Source organism: Pipistrellus kuhlii, unplaced genomic scaffold, assembly GCF_014108245.1.
Source record: "Pipistrellus kuhlii isolate mPipKuh1 unplaced genomic scaffold, mPipKuh1.p scaffold_m20_p_11, whole genome shotgun sequence".
Taxonomy (NCBI): domain Eukaryota; kingdom Metazoa; phylum Chordata; class Mammalia; order Chiroptera; family Vespertilionidae; genus Pipistrellus; species Pipistrellus kuhlii.
The window spans coordinates 14,524,955-14,543,149 of record NW_023425416.1 but is presented as its reverse complement, the minus strand read 5'-3'; the positions used below and the strand labels follow the sequence as shown (position 1 = coordinate 14,543,149).

The window sequence follows — 18,195 nt, the reverse complement described above, 5'->3', positions numbered from 1 at the left end:
GCCCAAATGACACACCTCTAATATCTGGTGTCCCCCTTGCTCCTTTCCTATTTTTAATAACTAATTACAATGGTATCCCTTTCATCTTCCCCTCTCTTCTTTTTCTTGTCCGGTTCTTTTCTCTTCCTTTCCCTTCCACTTACCCATTTTGTTCTCAGACACCTCTAAGCCAGTGTTTCCCATTGCATGCCCAGTTGAATGCTGACCTTCCAAGATGCCCCCCCATAGGTGCTGTGATCAAGGTCGTGAGATACGCGGTGCACTTGGACACATTAAAGGCCTGGAAGTCCTGCAATGAACCGACCTTTTGAAATATGTTTGTGCCAGTATTCAAACGTAGTGACCCAGGAACCCTTTATATCATGCCATACCCATAGGATTAGAATCTTGCACAAGTCACAGTCTAAGGAGCGCACTTTCAGGCATGGGGTCTTTGTGTACTCCAAGAGGGTGGATTACCCTCCCAACACTTCTACAATCCAGAGACTTCACCAACACATGGCAGATTTCCTCCCTTGAATCCTGCTGAGAGAAGTATTTTTGAACCAGGAAAACCTTCCACATACCTACCTGCTCTGACTCACCTGGAAAAATCCTCTAGGGCCTGGTCAATCAGAGAAAGTTATGGGCCAAATGTAAATCTGAAAAGTAAGAAACAGAAGATACAAAAAATGTTACAAAAGGTACAAAATGTCCCTACTTGAGGTTGGTTGACAGTTGGCACCATATATATATATTTTAATGCACATTTATCCCATAGAGAAAGACATTTCCATTTTATCTCTTGCCATTGGGCTTTTAAATAGAAAAACACTTTGAAAAACACAGAGGTTGTTAATCTCTCATGAAATGAAACTCTAGCTATTTTTTCCTTCACCGATATGATCTTTACGAGATGGATTTCTCTTCCTGTGTATTATGCCTGCCTTTAAAAGCAAATATGAAATAAAAAGTTATTTCTCAAACACATAAACACACTTCTCCCCCAGCCTCCCTCCCTCCCACCCCCTCACACACACACACACACACACACACACACACACACACACACACACCTGAAATTGTGACTGTGCCTGGAACTTAGAATAGCTCATAGGTAACTATAACCAAATGCAGTTAATTCTGTTTTGCATTTACCTGCCTTTCAGTTTCAATATTTGCTCAGATGACTTAAAGGCTTGCAGTTACTGTACAAACAGCTTTGAAAGGAGCATTCAGATACCCTTGTTAAGACCCTCCTGGCTGTTATCTCGGCTGGCTTTGTAAGAACCCAGAGCCAGTTTGCTACAGTAGTTAGCATCTACCTTGTCATGTGACAACCGCAATTATCTTTTTGGCGATGAATATGATCTTTGCAGTGATTACCTTTAAAAAAAATTTTTTCTTAGCCAATTAAATAAAATTCGGTGACATTTCAAAGACTGTTAATCACAACCAAATGCTTTAAATGTCAGGATGCATTGAAATTTTCTCCGCTAACTGATGAATCACTGAGCTAATTGTAGTTCATCATCAGGCCCTTGTCACTGTTATTATTATGGAAAACACTTTCATCACTCTTGCTATTCAACACACACAAAAAAAGTTCTAGACAAATATGAAGAGAAGAGATAGTACTCATCAAAGCATTTGAATTTAATTGCGTTCTCCCAAATTCTCCAACTGTAGATTGCTGCAGAGAATACGAAGGATGCAGCCAGAGAGGAAAATGATGTTTTTAAATAAACAGCTCTGGGCATCCTTCTTCTCGTCTGCGTTATTCAGATAACTTCATTTCCCCCCTCTTTCTTGCCTTTTATTTGGGAGAGTTTTTCCAGGATATTTTCAAAAGTGTTGCATGAACAACATCCCCAAGCTACCCTGTCTTTTGCCTTTCTGCAGCCTCTGTGACTTAAAGCATAGATCACCTTTATTCCATGGCCTGCTACTGGGTTTATTCAGTGGCTTGAAGGCTGTGTTGGATGCAAGCTCCCCAAAATATCTCCGGAACAACCTGTTGATGAGACAAGGCTACAAGGCTGTTTTCCTTCCTGCAGGAAGGAACCAGGTACACTCTGACCATAAGATCTTAGCGGTGTCTCATATGGAAAAGACAAAGTCCTTTATTGAGACTGACTGAAGTCTGACTGAAGGAGTGTCCTTTAGGTGGGGGAGAAGGAAGAGGCTGGTTAAGAACCAGTAAGAATCCTAATATACTAGTGGGATTGGTAGATGCAGCAAGGGGAGGATTTTGAGATGGGAGTTCAAAGAGTCTTAGGTATGAATTGTCCTTTGATGCTTTCTATTCAAGAGATGATGGATCTTTCAGGAAGTTTCAGGAAGAAGTGGTAGATAATGTTATTTGCAATTTTTATCTCTCTCAGCGAGTTTTCTAGAATATTGGTATGTCAATAAAGATGATAGGATAGTAGTTATGTGAAGCTTTGTGGTGTGATGGTTTTGGTTGTCAGGATTTCTACCTACTCATTTGTGTCATGGGCCATGTCTGCTCATTAATTCAAAGATACTTGTTCAGTCTGAGATGCAGGAGTGGCTGCCAGGGCCAGAACTTAAATGAGATCAGTGTCTAGGGCACAAAATGTAAGGCAGACTCACTCACTCTCAGGGGAGTAGCCCTGTTAATGCCAAGTGACCCTGGAAACCTGGACAGGATGGAGACAGGAGAAGGAAATGGATATTTGTGGAGTCCTACCATGTACCCCTATCTGCTCAAGGATCTTATTGGGAGGCCATAGAGTGTGCTGAATCTGGGAGTGGATTCTGGAGCTGGACTACCTGGATTGAAATCTGGCTATGGCAGGTAGTAGCTGTGTGACCTTGTTAGCTAATCTCTCTGTGCTTCAGTTTTCCCTGCCTTGTAAAATGAGGATAATGATATTACCTACCTCAGAGGTCTTAGTAAAGGTTAAGTATATACTTATAACCCAGTATATAATGAAATTTAACCTGTATTGTAGCAAGCATGTAAGCATGGTATTTCCATCATATATATGAAGAAAAAGACACTCTGAAGTGAGAACTCACCCCAGGTACATAGCTTGTGGTGCTGAGATGGGATTCAGCACTTTCCATTATGTTATGATACACCATGGATGTTGCCAGTTGGCTTTGCTCTGTCCCAATGTGGTCACAAGGCAAGTCATTCCTTTCTTCCATCCACCCATCCATCCATCAATTATAGTCTTCTTTAAAGTTACTACAACTTTAATCTCTATATCAGACTTCTAAGTGCATGAAGACTGGGCATTAAACTTCAACTTGAATATTTTATTAGCTCTTTGGTTCACCAGGAGTCAGCAGCCAACCCAAAAAAAGCTTCTATCCCTTTCCAGTTTCATGGTCAACAGTTTGAACATGCTGGGCACAGTCCCACTGAGTGCCATTGTATGTACTGTGATTTTAAAAATATGTTTTTATTGATTTCAGAAAGAAAAAGAGAGAGGGATAGAGATAGAAACCTCAATGATAAGAGAGGATCACTGATTGACTGCCTCCCATACACCCCCTACTGGGGTTCAAGCCAGCATGTGCCCTCACCAGGAATCAAACTGTGACCTCCTGGTTCATGGGCCAACACTCAATCACTGAGCCACACCAGCCAGGCTCTATGCACTGTTGTTTGTTTGTTTGTTTGTTTGTTTTTCCCTCTCTGGAATGCACTACCCCAGACACTCACTTCCTTCAGAAGTTACTCAAGTGTCACCTTCTTAGTGAGGTCTTCCCTGACAACTTTTTCTAAAGGTACCCCTTTCTCATGTCCTATCCCTTTTCTCTCTTTTCTTGTCCCACCTCTTAGCATCACATTATCAAACATCCAATATAATTTACTTTGTTTTTCTATGTCTCCCCAAATGGAATATAAACTACACAAGGGAAGGGATTTTTGTATGTTATATTGCCAGCGCTGTGTGGGCTTTTAGTAAATAATTTGACAATACGTGAAAAAACTTTAGAGGTTATAGTGGATGGAGTTTGATGTCTGAAGCTAGAGACTTTTTGTGGTTCCCATGCCCTGGCGTTGTGACATCATTGTAGGGTTTTTAAAGGACACGGTGTTTTTGGAATTGCAGAGTGAATGACAGTCATTGAGGGAAGTCTTCACTCCTGACTTGGGGAAGGACATGAAGCTCTGGCAAGCCCAATTAGCCCTCCCACCCCTGCTGCCAGCCTACCTCTCACCAAGGTTGGGACTCTTCAATGTTATGTAAAACTGAAAGCTGAGGACATGTAAGGCTCTGCACACAAGTGGGCACAATTTTGGAATTTGAGCATGCTACGCATACTCACATGCATAAACTACTACCAAATGTTACAAACTTTCAGCTATATGTTTAAGACAAGCCCTAAACCAAGGGTGCTTAAACTTCTAATCAGAATTGTTATGGTTCTGACTTTATTCTCTATATGTCCAAAACCTACTTGATTTTATTATATAGAATAGCTTGTACCCATTGACCCATTCAAACCAGACTCAGATTTTGAAAGAGATGTTGCCTGGCACATGGTCTGCCACCCGTAGAATGTGTCCCTGACAGGTCGTGCCAACTCCTCTGGGCTTGTGTTCTGAAGGCCTCCACACTGGGAGGTGATCAAGGTTAGATGTGTTCAAATCACTTCCCACCTCATACCTGGTTTTCAGAAATCCCTTCTGTGGTCTGTATGTCATTCCTAGTTGTCAGAGCATCACCCCCTGCAGGTTCTGCACTGGTGGTGCCCGTGTGCTCTCCTTCCCAAAGGCTCCCTAAGCCCACAGCCTTTTGCTTCTGAAGCCTCGCAGATACACAGAGGAGTATCTCCGATGAGTTGTTTTATTCTGCACTTACTTCTTTCCACAGTTCAACCACACAGGACAAGGCAGCATCTGCAGCCAGGCCATCATGCTCATCACCGACGGGGCAGTGGACACCTACGACACCATCTTTGCCAAATACAACTGGCCCGAGCGGAAGGTAAGTGGATGCTGAGCCAGCCACGAAGTGCAGTCCATACAGAATCTCTGCTGTGTGGAAACCTCCGGATCATCCACAGATAAGTGTCCCGTGTAGATTTAATCTCATAATGGCCTCTGGTTTCTCAGCCTTGTGTTTGTTGGTTCACCACAACGAAACTATGGCTTTCCTTGTTCTCAAAATGAAATGTTTGGAGGAGAGAAGAGCCCCGTAAAGACATGTTCAGGGAAAAGATCTGCTGTGACCTATGCTTTGTCCACTTGGGGCAGTGCTTCTCCCGTTCTCCATGAGCCAGAGTTGCTTGATGGACCAGCATTCGTGGATGGTGAGGTCAGCCCGGCAGCCCTGCAGCATCTCCTTTATGATATTCTGTGTTGCTGCAGTTCCTTGTTGAGCCCTTGTGACCACCCAGAAACTTCTCGCTATCCCTCCCTCCCCCAGTGCTGCTCCCCATGCATGTCTGAGTATGTTCTCTATTCTAATTACTACTTTGTTCTCCAATTGACATTTACGTATCTATTGAACTCATGTGCTAGGATTGGATATTAATATTTTTGATGCCTTTTGAGTACTTAACTCAGAGGTTCCTCAAGCTATTAGCCATTTTGAAATTGCTGGGGACAGCTCCTAAGTTGTGAATGTGCAAACCCCCCTCTACACCTACGGAATCAAAATCTTTGAGGTTATGGCCCAGGAATCTGTGTTATCAATCAGTTCTTCAGGTGGGCACCAATCAGCAGATGGGCAGCAGGGGATCGCTGTCTTACCTAAAGGGTGGCATTTCAGCAGCGAAATGAAATCACTGGGACAGGGCGCTAACCTGGGGGCATTACAAAGTGTTCTCCTACATCCTGAGCAGACGGCATCCTCTATAGGTGCCTGAGACCATCCAGAACAAGTCCATCCTGCTTGTTCTGCTTTGTATGTTCAATTTCTGGGAATTGAACTAACTATGCACACTTGACAAAAAAAAAAAATAAACAGAAGGCTAATGACAACTGTGCTCAACCATATCTGGGGAGCAGGGACCCTGGAGGGATGTGAGATTCGGTCCATGTTCCCTCGCTGACTCTTGGTCCCCATGCATCTATGATAACATTGGCATCTTACCTCACCAGGTGTGAGTCTGGTTTTTAAATGTACACACCTTTGTACAACCTGGTTCCCACATGGTCACCACCTTCTTCCCTGGGGCTTACCCTTAGAAACAGCCATTGTTTCTGAGGCTGGAGGAAAAGCTAGCTGTGCTGGGTATACTAAGAGAACAGAGGGCTCTGACAGGGTACCTGCCTAACTTATCCAGGAATACATTTGGCTGAACAAAACTTCCTCAATAAGCACTGACTTCAGACACAGATGCTATATTTCTGGTAACAATTTCTGGGGACATTTGGAAGCCAGAGTCCATTCCCTATAAGTGTATGTGACGTGAAAGGAGGAACAGGCTGGGAACATGTGCACCTTTAGCGCACACGGCACAGTGCTAGGCACGTGGCTGGTACCTAATGCCCAACCCTGAGGGCAGCTAAGTAAGTGACAAGGCTGAGAGGGAGGCCACGGCACCAGTGAATGGGGGTGCAGTCAAATAGGAGGTTCACGGATGCCATGGCATCTCACAGCAGGTTGAAGGGTATTTTGACTAATATAGGACCATCTTAAATAAAATAAGAAAGTGAAGGGACCTTTTAATAAGCAGCTCCATCAACACCTAATGTGTGGTCATATGAGTCTCATGCACAGAATCACATGAATCCCTCCCGCTGGGTGATACTTGATGGAGAGCAGTTGCCGGAATAGTCTATGTAACATCATGGCATTGCTTGCAGAGAGGGGTAGAGGATGAGGGCTGCACAGTCATAATTCTTCAGACAAAACACAAATCTTAACATGTCTTTCCAAAGGAACAATATTGACTTTAGGCCAGGTGCTTCCTAGGATTGATTGGAACCAGAGTCCTGGAAATTTCAGCGGTGCACAAAAACAGTTTCATCTACTTAGAAAGTACTATCAGGCAGAAGCAGATTTCTTTCTGTAGCAAGAGGGTCTTTTTCTATGATTAAAAATTCATAGCAGGACACCTTTCTGCTCCATTCTGGAGAGTTCCATAGCATACATGTACACATATATGTACACATACATATACATGCACATACACATGCATGTACACATACAGTCTCTTCTCCATGAAGATGCAGGTAATAAATGTATATAACACCCTATGTGGTTGCACCCTGTGTTAAAGTGAGGTGATGGGCAATGTCTACACAGTCATCTTTCTCTGTTATTTTAAACATTAGCAGAGGGTTGTGTCATGAGGTAGTTGGTAAGCTTCCAGATGACAGAAACAGAAAATGGGTTCAGGAAGAGGAAAAATGTCCTGAAGGTAGAGCCTGAGTCCCATGAGAGAGTCTTTCTCAAACTTGAGAAAGCGAGTAGGAGAACCTCCTGGCGCCTCCTTCCCACAATCCCTGCTTACCCATCTCCAGTGATGCTGATTTCGTGGGGCCCCTTGTGGCCTGAGAGTGAGCATTCCTAACCAGTTCCCCGGTGATGCCTTTGCTGGGAGAGGAGCAGCGCCCATGGGGAACCGCCACCATGGAGTCCAGGGAGTGGGTGAGGTTACTCCGTGGGCTCTGCCACTTGTGCTCCCCTCTGTCAACCTTCACAAGGGCCTGTCCCTTCAGTCAGAGCCAGTGTCCAGGTATACGTTTCTTGGTCCATACTTTGCTTAAAATATTGCCAGTTACTGACCATTATTTAAAAACCTGGCTGTAATATATGCAATTTTTAAGTTTTAGTTTTTCTCATAAATGGATACACTTGGCACTTGGGAGCCAACATTCTCCTCTGACAAAAAACAAACACACACAGAAATACACACACACACACACACACACACACACAAAACACACAAAAAGCAAAAACAAACAAACAAAAAAACCAACAACAACAACAAAAAAACCGCAAAACCCAAACAAACAAACAAAAAACTGGCTGGACTGAGAAGTGGCTGCTTCCTTAGATGGCAGATGCACGCTCTATTTGGCCAAGACCCTCACCACTCTGTCAGTTCCTCTGAGCCCACTTCACCCATAAGCTTTCCATGCCCATAGGGATGCGGTGCTGGCCAGCAGGTACTTGCTGTTTCTCAAGGGGGTGGCTTGTATCAGCAGCCTTGGGGGACTTGTTCCTTTCTCTTGGGCCTGCCCTGAGCTCTCCTCTTTCCACTCCAGTTGGAGGCCATCTTCTATTGCCTGAACCCTAAACTTCTGACTCCCTCAGAATTGTCCTAAGGGAGCGTAGCCTCATGGCCAGGACTACAGTTTTTCGGCCTGTTTTTCATCCTCACTGGCTTGGTGAGTCCTTGAGGACAGGTTTTGTATCTCTGAACAGTCCCACCACCATGCACCATATCCCAGTATGCCAGCCCTGCTGAGAAGCGTGGCCTGGCCACCCTCGCCTAGTGCTGAGATTCTGTTCCCTGGTGTTTACACCGTGTATAATCTCCTCACCTTGACTGTGGGCGACACCCGTGATTTGCTTCTAACCAATAAAGTATGTAAAGGTGAGGGTGTCACAGTTGTAATCAGGCCTCAAGTCAGTAGATTTTGATGTCATCAGAGTTCTATTGAGGGCGGGCCTTGTTTAATTTGAAACCCTTAAAGAGGGCCTGGATACTCCCTGATGGGCAGAGATACTCTTCTTGCCCGTTGGATGAAGTGGGTGGCTATTTCAGGGAGAAACCTTGTGACAGGACCCGAGGGCAGCCTCTGGGACCTGGGCATCCTCCAGGCAACAGTCACAAAGAGCTGGGCCCTCGCTCTTACAGCCACAAGGAAATGTCTCCTGCTGACAATGAATGAGCCTACAGGCAGCCTCAGACCTCCAGATGCAAAAAGCCCAGTTAGTACCTGGACTGCAATGTTGTGAATCAGGATAAGAGGGCCTAGCTAAGCTGTGTCCAGACTTTGGACCCAAATATACTGATATATCAAATGTGTGCTCATTTAAGCTGTTATTATTATTATTATTTATTTATTTTTATTTTTTGGTTACTTGTTATGCAGCAAAAGAAGCAAGGAAAATAGAGAAAGGAAAGACAATTACTTATATAGCAATAATATAAATACCCAAACCTAATGGCTTAAAGTAGCAATTTTATTATTTTTTTCAATTCTGTGCATTAATTGTGTGGCCAGTAGGCTCTGCATGGTGCAAGGTACGTTCTCTAGTTAATCTGGGACTGTGGCTGGGCTGCCTCCATTCTGTTCAGCTCATGGTGCGTAACTCTCCAGGGCCACCTGTGAACTTTCCTCAGTATAGTATCTGGACTTCCTTACAGTATGGTAGCTGGGTTCCCAAAAAGGGAGGCAGGGGGAACATTGGGAGCAGACCAGAGGAGCTCTTGGGACTATCTACCACCTAACCAGGGCTTTGCATAAGGCAACTGATTAGTAAATCATTTTAGAATGAGTGGGGGGAAGGAATGCATCGCTGGTAATTTAACTACGAATCCATGAAGGCAGCAATTGCTGATGCAATATGTCCCTTGCCAGCTTTGTATTTCTGAGTGCAGAAATGAGGAGCTATTTATTCATTTATTGGGTGCCATTTACCTTTGCCTGATATCCATTGGTTTGGGGCTTAATGTCAGCTCTTGTACACTTGGAATAAAATATGCACTTCTCAACATGAAAGGGACTCATTCCAGGATCTGCTCAAGAAATAAAGCTGCCTACATTTAAATTAGAAAAATAGTTATACCTGCCACCTAGGTAGTTGTTCTTCCACGTGAACTATAATAAAAATAAAAAAAAGCTCATGCAATTATTTATCACTACTTTCCCTGTTGTGCAAGGTAGAATGGATAGTAAGAAACGGTGAGGAAGGCCCTATCTGATGTGGCTCGGTTAACTGGGCGTCATCCTGTGCACCAAAGGTTGCTGGTTCGATTTTAGGCCACAGCCTGGGTTGTGGGCTTGATTCTCGGTAGAGGGCACGCTGGAGGCAGCTGGTCCATGTTTCTCTCTCTCTCTCCCCCTTCCCCCCCTCTCAAAATCATTATGAAATGGCAAGTGATTTAAAGAAAGGATTGCAAACTAGGCCAAATCTGATTCATTGCCTATTTTGCATGGCCTATAAGCTATGAATCAATGGCTTTTCACACTTTTAAATGTGAAAATAAAGAACCCCAAGGAAAATAATATTCAATATTAATGTGTGAGAAGTATAAAAAATAAAGTTTACTACCCATCAATAAAGTAGTCTTGTAACACAGCCATTCACATTTGTTTACACGTTGTCTACTGTTGAAGATTTGAGACCCTGTGGCCCACAAAGCCTGAAATATTTACTATCTGGCCCTTTAAGAACATGTTGGCCAACCCCTGATCTAAAGGCACCAACAGGGTGTTGTTGGAAGTCGCTGAGATGCCCTCAGAATTGTATGCATTGGCTAAATTCAAATTGGTGGGGGCAGTTTCTTCCTATGTACCTATAGTTTTTCTCTACTTGAATAACAATACTGGCCACATATTAAATGGTGGAGGTATGGAAGCTTGAAGGCAGATACTTCTACTTATGCTATAGGTATGTCTCCTCCATCTTTGGAGCCATTCTTTCAGCTTTTTTGAGTCCTTTCTGTCCCCCTCCTTCTCCTTTAGCACTGCCCTCAAAGGAAAGCGAGCTGTGGCATCCAGCCTGGGGCTGCCCCCAGTGCCTGGAAGGTGACATCTTCATAAATGCTATCCGTAACTGCACTTTCAAAGGCCCCAGGAGAAGGTGGGAGTGTGAGGAGCTGGAGGAAGGGCAGGTGGCCGGATAGAAGTGTCATGGGAGAGGTTGACAGGTCAGCCAGGGGCCAGCTCCTCTGGCCTTTAATGGGCACAGTAAGAGGCTGGGATTGGGATCCAAGGATAGTGGGGAGCCATGGGAGGTTCTTGATCAGGGAGAGGCCTGAGCTGGTTGTTTTCAGATATTCTCTGCTGCATGGGGGACAGGCTACCAGGAATGGGCCTGAGCTGTGTCTGCAGTTTGGGTATTGACATTCTTCATCATCATTGATTGCAGTGGGTGGGGACTAGGGGCGGGTTTCTTTTACTTCCTGTGACTGCTTCCAGGTGGTCCTGGTTCTTCCTGCTGATTTCCTTCCAGGCTCAGGGTGGTGACACTTCTCTGTCTCTCATTCCCTGACTGAAGTCCGTTTGGGTCTGAAAGTTTGGGCTGAGTTTGTGTCATGGCTGTATTTTTTCCAGGGTGAGAAATCCTAAAGCTGTCTCAGGAAAATGGCAGGAACATTCATCTCTCGTGGTCAGTCAACAATGTGACAGGAAAAGGCGTTTCTGTCACAGCAGTGAGAGCTCACTCGGGCCCCCCTCGCCGCCGAAGGGGGAGTCTCAGTGGTTCGCTGTCTCCCAGCGTATCTTTAATTATTTCTGCAGGGATGAGACATCCTGTGACTCGGGCAAGAACATGACGAGACAAGTCAGGAGCGGAGCCCACTGGTGCGTGGCTGCTGCCAGCCACGAAGAAACCAGCTCCTGCCGGGGGGCTCCCGACAGCTGTGGGCACCTCCTGCCACAGCAGCGCAGGCCTCTTCCCCACAACCAGAAGGCATGTGGGGACCGTGCCCATTCCCACACGCCCCCCCACTGCCCTCAGTAGATGGGTATCAAAGGCCACTCTGCAGAAAAGTCCCCCCAAACCCAGCCCCATGCTAGGTGGGTGCAGCGCCAAACACTTCACTTGCTTTCTCTCGTTTCATCCTTAGCCCTGCCCAGGGGGACATTCCTGTCATCATTCTCTTGCAGGGCACGGGGCTCCGGTTCAATTGTCACTTGATCACATAGCTCTGAGCGGGGGGCTTTGCTCCTTAGCCATGTCGGACTGTCCCCACACCTATGATCTCAGACTGAGGAGCTGGTGGTCTGGGGCGGTGGTAGGGGCCAAGGGGTTTGTACATAGTGTTTCCTGAGTTCCCTTCTGTGCAGATGATGTGCCCTGGAATCGGCATTGTGATAGGAGGCTCAGGACCACACTTGGTGAGTCATGAGAGTTTTCATGGCCCTCCATGGCCTTGGGTGTGACGACTGAGCATCTCAGCTGAGGTGCTCTGGGAAATGCCACTGGGGACAGTGATGTCACCACTGGAGCAGGCAGGGCAAAAACCCACCCGTTATTATTTTTTAAAATATTCTTATTGATTTCAGAGAGGATGGGAGAGGGAGCGAGAGATAGAAACATCAATGATGAGAAGAAATCATTGATAAGCTGCCTCCTGTTTGCCCCACACAGGGGACTGAGCCTGCAATCGGGCATGTGCCCTGACCAGGAACTGAACCATGACCTTATTGTTCATAGTTTGACACTTTAATACTGAACCATGCCTACAGGGCCCCACCAGTTATTTTAATGGGAGAACTCATGTTAACCAGAAAGGGCAAAAAGAGAAGTCTCAGATGACATGGAAGAAGTGACTTCAATATACAAACACCACCCCAGTGGCTGGTCCAGGAAGAGGATAGGAGAGGGGCAGAGAGGGGAAGAGATTGTTAAAATTCAGAGGGACCCAGACCTCTGAGGAGGGCACCCTGGTTGGGAAGTGCTGTGGGGCTGGGACCCAGGCTTTTGAGGAAGGATGCTCTAAAAAGGATGAGTGTTGGAAAAACTGAAAGGTGGATTCATTCAGTTCTATTGGGATAAACTGTCCCTACTGGGGCAAGCATCCAGGCTGGGCTGATGGGCTGGGGACAAGAGGCCAGCAGGCAGTGAGGTGGAGAGGGTAAGTCCCTTCTCCCTCCTCCATCCCTGCAGCCTCCTCCTCATGACCCTGTGGGCACAGCCTGGCCAGAGCAGGGAGCAAGGCAGAAGTGGGTTACAGAGTTCAGCCCAGCCTCACAAAGATGGGTGTCTGGGGCTGAGGCTTGGTCATAGCTGGAAGCTTGCTGAGTGAGTTCAGCACTATTTGCAGGCTAATGGCTTATCTGGTTCTTATTTCCTGGGTTTTATTTCTCCTGAATTAAAAGTAGGGTTCTTGGGGAGTGGGCAGGTCAGGGAGACATGCTGCCTGCTGGGAAGAGGGTGGTGTCTGGATGCTGACAAATCTGCCCTCCTGCTTGTGATGGGGCTAATTACACCCTGCAGTGTTGTTCAGAACGAAAGAGAATGTGCTACCACACTCAGTGCTGGGCCCAAAGTCAGGGGAGCACGCAGTGCTGTGCCATTAACATTGTCACCATGATGGCCAACCACTGGCATAGCTAAAACTTTTATTTAACATTATAGTTAAAATGCAGTTGTATGGGCTGAATTCAAGATGGTATAGCAGCATATTTTCAGATGCAGAAAATAGAAAGTACTCTTCTTATCCCTGAATCTGAATTCCTCTTATGTGGTGTCTTGGTTGACTTCTAAGAAGATTATTCAGCTGCATTTTAAATCATGTCTAAGCCTTGCCTTTGCCTGTTTAATGAATAAATATGTATGCAGTGTCCTTTATATCTACATTTGTAGCACCTATCAAAATGTGTTACATTCAATATAGTTAATTAATGATACATAAGAGCTAGTGTTTCTCAACTGAGAGGAGCAGCCTATCTGTATTAGTGAAATGCAAAACAGAGATTGAAAAGTTGTGTTGCTTTTATATTAGCATCCCTATACTGGTGGCCAACATTCTGACTGCCTGGACTGGGTCCATACCTGCCCATTTCTGAGCTGTGTGACTTTGGGCAAGTGGTTGGATCTCCTTGTACTTCCTTTCTTCCTCCCGGAAATGAGGTGGGAGTGGGGACAAGAGCTGTGCTGCCCTCGCAAGGTTGTTGTGGGGGGCAAATGAGTAGTGCCTAGAATCTAGCAGGTCCTTGGGGACAGCAAGTGCACAGTGAATGTCAGCGATGGGGAAGAGACTGTGGTCTATGGATTCTGGGCCAGGCTTGGCAGATGCACCTACACATCCTCCTCAGGCCACCTGCCCTGCTGTGAAACAAGAGCATGGGACTGGGCATGGTGGGTTTGGGAACACAGGTAGCTAGTTGAGGGGGTTTGGAAGTGCTCAATCCTTTTTATTTCCCTGAGAGTATATTTATTATGTGGTTAGCTTTATTTTTTTAATTGAAGTAATATTGGTTAATAACATTGTGTAAGTTTCAGGTGTACAACATTATAATTCTACTAAAGGCCTGGTGCATGAATTTGTGCACCAGTGGGGTTTCTTTGCCTGGCCTGTGGAATCAGACCAAAACCAGCTCTCCAACATCCCCTGAAGGGTCCCGGGTTGCAGAAGGTGCAGGGGAGGCTGAGGGACCCCACCGGTGCATGATTGGAGCCAGGGAGGGATGCGGGCAGTTGGCCAACCAGGGAGGGACTGCCAGAGGGCTCCAGGGTGCTTTGGCCCATCTCACTCAGTCCTGATTGCCAGACCATGGCAGCAAGCTCACTGATTGGAGCATCTTACCCCTGGTGGTCAGTGCACATCATAGCGACTAGTGGACTGGTCCACTATCTGCCCCCTGGTGGTCAATACAAGTCACAATGAGCAGTTGAGCAGCCTTAGTATATCTTTAGCATATTATGCTTTGATTGGTTGAATAGTTGACTGGATGATAGGACACTTAGCATATTAGGCTTTTATTATATAGGATGTCTGTATACAGGACAGCATGCTAACCACCAGAAGTCTAGTTTCTGTCTGTCGCCATCCATTTGACCCCATTTACTAGTTTAGCCCTCCCCACCCCTCTTTCCTCCTGGTGCCCACCAGTTTGTGGTATGTATCTGTGGGCTCGTTTTTCTCTTAAGCAGCCTCACATTATTTTCTTACCTCACGTGCTCCCTTCATTAACCTCCCACCACAGATGATTTGATGGGAAGCTCCCAGCAGCCTGTCTGTGAGGGACCCTGGATCGGGAACTGGTCTGGCCAAATAAATGCAGGTCTCTCTCTTCTAAGAGGCCCTGGAGCCTCCAGCAGCCAAAAAAATGCCCTTGAAGTTCACCATCTCACCCGCTAAGCTGTGCCCACTTTCCTGCAACCCCCTGCTGGATGGGGCAGGAAGGGGACTTAGCAGGGTGCAGAGGAAGGCAGAAAATATATGCCATCCAGAAAGGTGCCTACTGTGCAGGGAATCTGCCAGCCGACTGTTTCCCTGGCCCTTGCCACTTTTCCAACTACATGTAAATTGTGATCAAATCAGATTTCTTCCCAATTCTCAGATTTGTTTATCAGAAGTAGACACTCCACACAGCAGTGGGGCACTTTGGAAACTACAGGTAAATTGTGCCAATGAATCCCTAAACCTCCACCGTCTCCCCACTTTATGCTGAGGTTAGGCCCAGGTCCCTAGAGAGGCACACAAATCTGGCCTGATGGTGTCTGCTCATTGGGACTGTTCTCCACTGCCTGCCCTCATGCCCTCTGACAGCTTGCTGCTCTCTGATGAGTCTGCTGTTTCTGCCTCCTCTGCCTGGACATTGTAACCCAGATATACATTGGCTTGCTTCACCCCTTTTCAGGGACACCTACTGTGACCATCAGATTTAAAGTTACTCCTGACCCTAACCGCCAGCAATCTTAGCTACTGCTTTCCTTTCAGTGGTAGAGTTTTTCATCTTGTAACATATTAGATAAACATCACAAGGAAGTAAAGTGTTTGTTGTCTCATTCATCAGAAGCATGATGGTATGAGAACAGCGTGTTGGATCTGTCTTCCCATTGATGTACCCCATCTGCCTGTCATATGCGCATTCTCGGGAGCCTTTGGGAAGGAAGGAGTGAATGCCACCCAGACTTTGCCAAGAATCTCATTTGATTCTCCCAGAACTTTTACAGTATAGGTATTCATAGTATGTCTCTTTTATAGGAGAGGAAACTGACTCGAGAATAGGTTAAGTAATTCTACTCCAAAGTCCTAGCTTTATCCTGTGTCCCAAAACCCCATCCTGACCTGAGCCTGGGGTGGTAAGAGCCTGCCTAGGCCTCTCCCTTGGAGCTTCCTTGGGAAGACATGGAGTGCCCAGGGGAAAGCTTCCCAGTAGTGCAATCTCCAGCACCCTGACTATCTAGAGAGCAGAGGTGCCATTATCTCTGCAATGTTTATCTTCTCCAGTAGTCCCGAGATTAGTTCCTGTTTGGTTCTCCCCAAAGCTTAGTACCTGACACAGCGCTGTGCAGGCTCACCTGGTAGGTGTGCTTGGTGGAATGTGTCCATGTATGTAGATGATGCAGGAAAGGAAACTGCTTTTCTATGCTGATGTAGGACAGGAGAAGCAGTGGGGTATCCCAGAGTCGGACAGTCTTGGTGTGAAGGGCAGAAAAGCACATTGTGATGTCAGCTTGTCCTTGAGCTGTGATCTCAAACAAGCTACCCAGTTTCCCCCAAGCTTCTAATTTGTAAAATGGCCTTAGTAATACCGTGTTTCCCTGAAAATAAGACATCCTCCGAAAATAAGACCTAGCGCATGGAAAGATAAGACATCCCCTGAAAATAAGACCTAGCGCAACTTTGGGAGAAAAAATTAATATAAGACACTATCTTATTTTCGGGGAAACAGGATAGTAACTCCCTACTACTTTTCTTGCAAGAACCACGAGAAAAGGTACATGGCAGTGCCTGTGGTCCACGGAACCAGCGAGGGAAATGGGACAACATTCTTGAGGAAGGAGAAGGGGGTGTCTGAGGCAGTACCCCTGCAGAGGCCTAGAAGAAATGTGGGAGCTGAGAATGACAAGCATTTGAGAGGAATCCTCTAGGCCTTTCTGGAAGCATCCCTCTCTGCCCTGGCTGGGACCAGATTTCTCATTGACTTAATTTTAAATGTCACCGTGACTGACCACCATCTGTTGTCCCTGTTCCCTGGATGACTTGCCCGGGCCATTGAAGGAAGTGCTGTGGCCTAGGTGACTAGGGCTGTTTTATGTACAGTGCAGGGACTCCTGTCGTCCTCAGGCCCATCTGGGCTGAGGGGCTGGTGTGAGCAGGACGTCCACCCGCTCGTCACCAGGCCTCTCGGAGTTACATCTCTGTGGTGACGGGGCCTTCAAGGCGCTGAGACTTTGATCAACCTATGGCAGAGGGCTGTGTGCATCCCTTCCTGGATTTCTCCCTTTAAAACACAAAAGGGATCTGGAATTGATCCCAGATAATACATCTGCCTCTTCACTGCACTTCAGAGGGGCAGGATGACAAGAAAGGCGATGAAGACAACTAAATGCATTTATGATTTATGCCCCTGTGATAAATCAATGGATGATTTCTCCCCAAAATGTGGTCACTGCCTGGTAACTCATACCAGCTGACACATCTGTGAGACGCTCAGGGGAATGGGGGCCGGGCCGCTCCTCGCCATGTGCACACCAGGCCTTGAACCCGCACCCCTGGGACAGGGATTTGGACATGAGAGAGACGGGGCCGTCCCCCACAGTCAGGAAGATGGCTGCTCCCTGCCACCTCTCCCCCGGGAGCCTGGTTTTCCTTTCTGCGGCCTGATGGTGTGATGCTGCTCGGCCCTCCTTGGTTCATCTCCAGCATTCCTCTCCAGGCTTGCCTTCTTGTGCGGTGAGGGAGAATTTTCCATTCCTTAAAGGTGATTTGATCAGGCCAGAGTCCCTCAAAGCAAGTGGGGAGAGTGGAAAATCACATTAACTCTTTCATTAACTCCAGCTGTCGGCACCCAGTTCAAGATGGCAAGGAGGTTTCTTGTCCTGGGCTAAGCTCAGGCCTTAGGAGGTGACTTGGAGCGCTGATGGGGGAAGGTCTGTGATGGCTCATTTGTCTGGAAGGAGGACAGGCTGTGTATGGCCAGTGAGGAGTGTCTGCCTTGTGCTAGAAGCCAGTGGTAGCCCTCATGCCACGTGTCTGCCATCTCTGTTCTCTGTGGTTTCTTTGTATCTCAAAGGCCCAACCTTGACTTTCTGAACCTTTAAAGCTGTCTCTACATCTTCCAGAATATTCTATCATTAGACATTTTCGAGGATCTACTAGACCATTTTTGGCTGCTTGGCAGTCCCAGAGAAGCGTCCTTCCCCACCATTCTGTTAAAGCATCATCTGAAGTAACATGGGCTTTGGGGTTGGGGGAGTCACATTCATTTTACAAGTTACCTGCAAATGAAACTGCCTGGTTGTGCCTCTTATTTTCCTCTAGTTGAAAAATGTCTTTGTTGCTCCATTTTTGCCTTTCTTTAAAACAGACTTGAGAAACTCTCAGAATGCAGTTTAAAGAGTTAGGCAATGTCATTCCTTTTACCTT

The 18,195-nt window shown here is 46.4% G+C and overlaps 1 protein-coding gene across 3 annotated transcripts in view; it reads left to right on the top strand.

Moving 5' to 3' along the window:
* Nucleotides 1-18,195, top strand: part of CACNA2D3 (calcium voltage-gated channel auxiliary subunit alpha2delta 3) — a 773,665-nt gene that overhangs the window by 394,859 nt on the left and 360,611 nt on the right. For all 3 annotated transcript variants that reach the window (XR_004986777.2, XM_036430835.2, XM_036430833.2), the window contains exon 11: nucleotides 4,836-4,949. Coding sequence is in view for 2 of the 3 variants with exons in the window: in XM_036430835.2 (XP_036286728.1) it covers nucleotides 4,836-4,949 (114 nt within the window). In the remaining variant the exon portion in view is untranslated. The remainder of the gene's footprint in view (nucleotides 1-4,835; nucleotides 4,950-18,195) is intronic.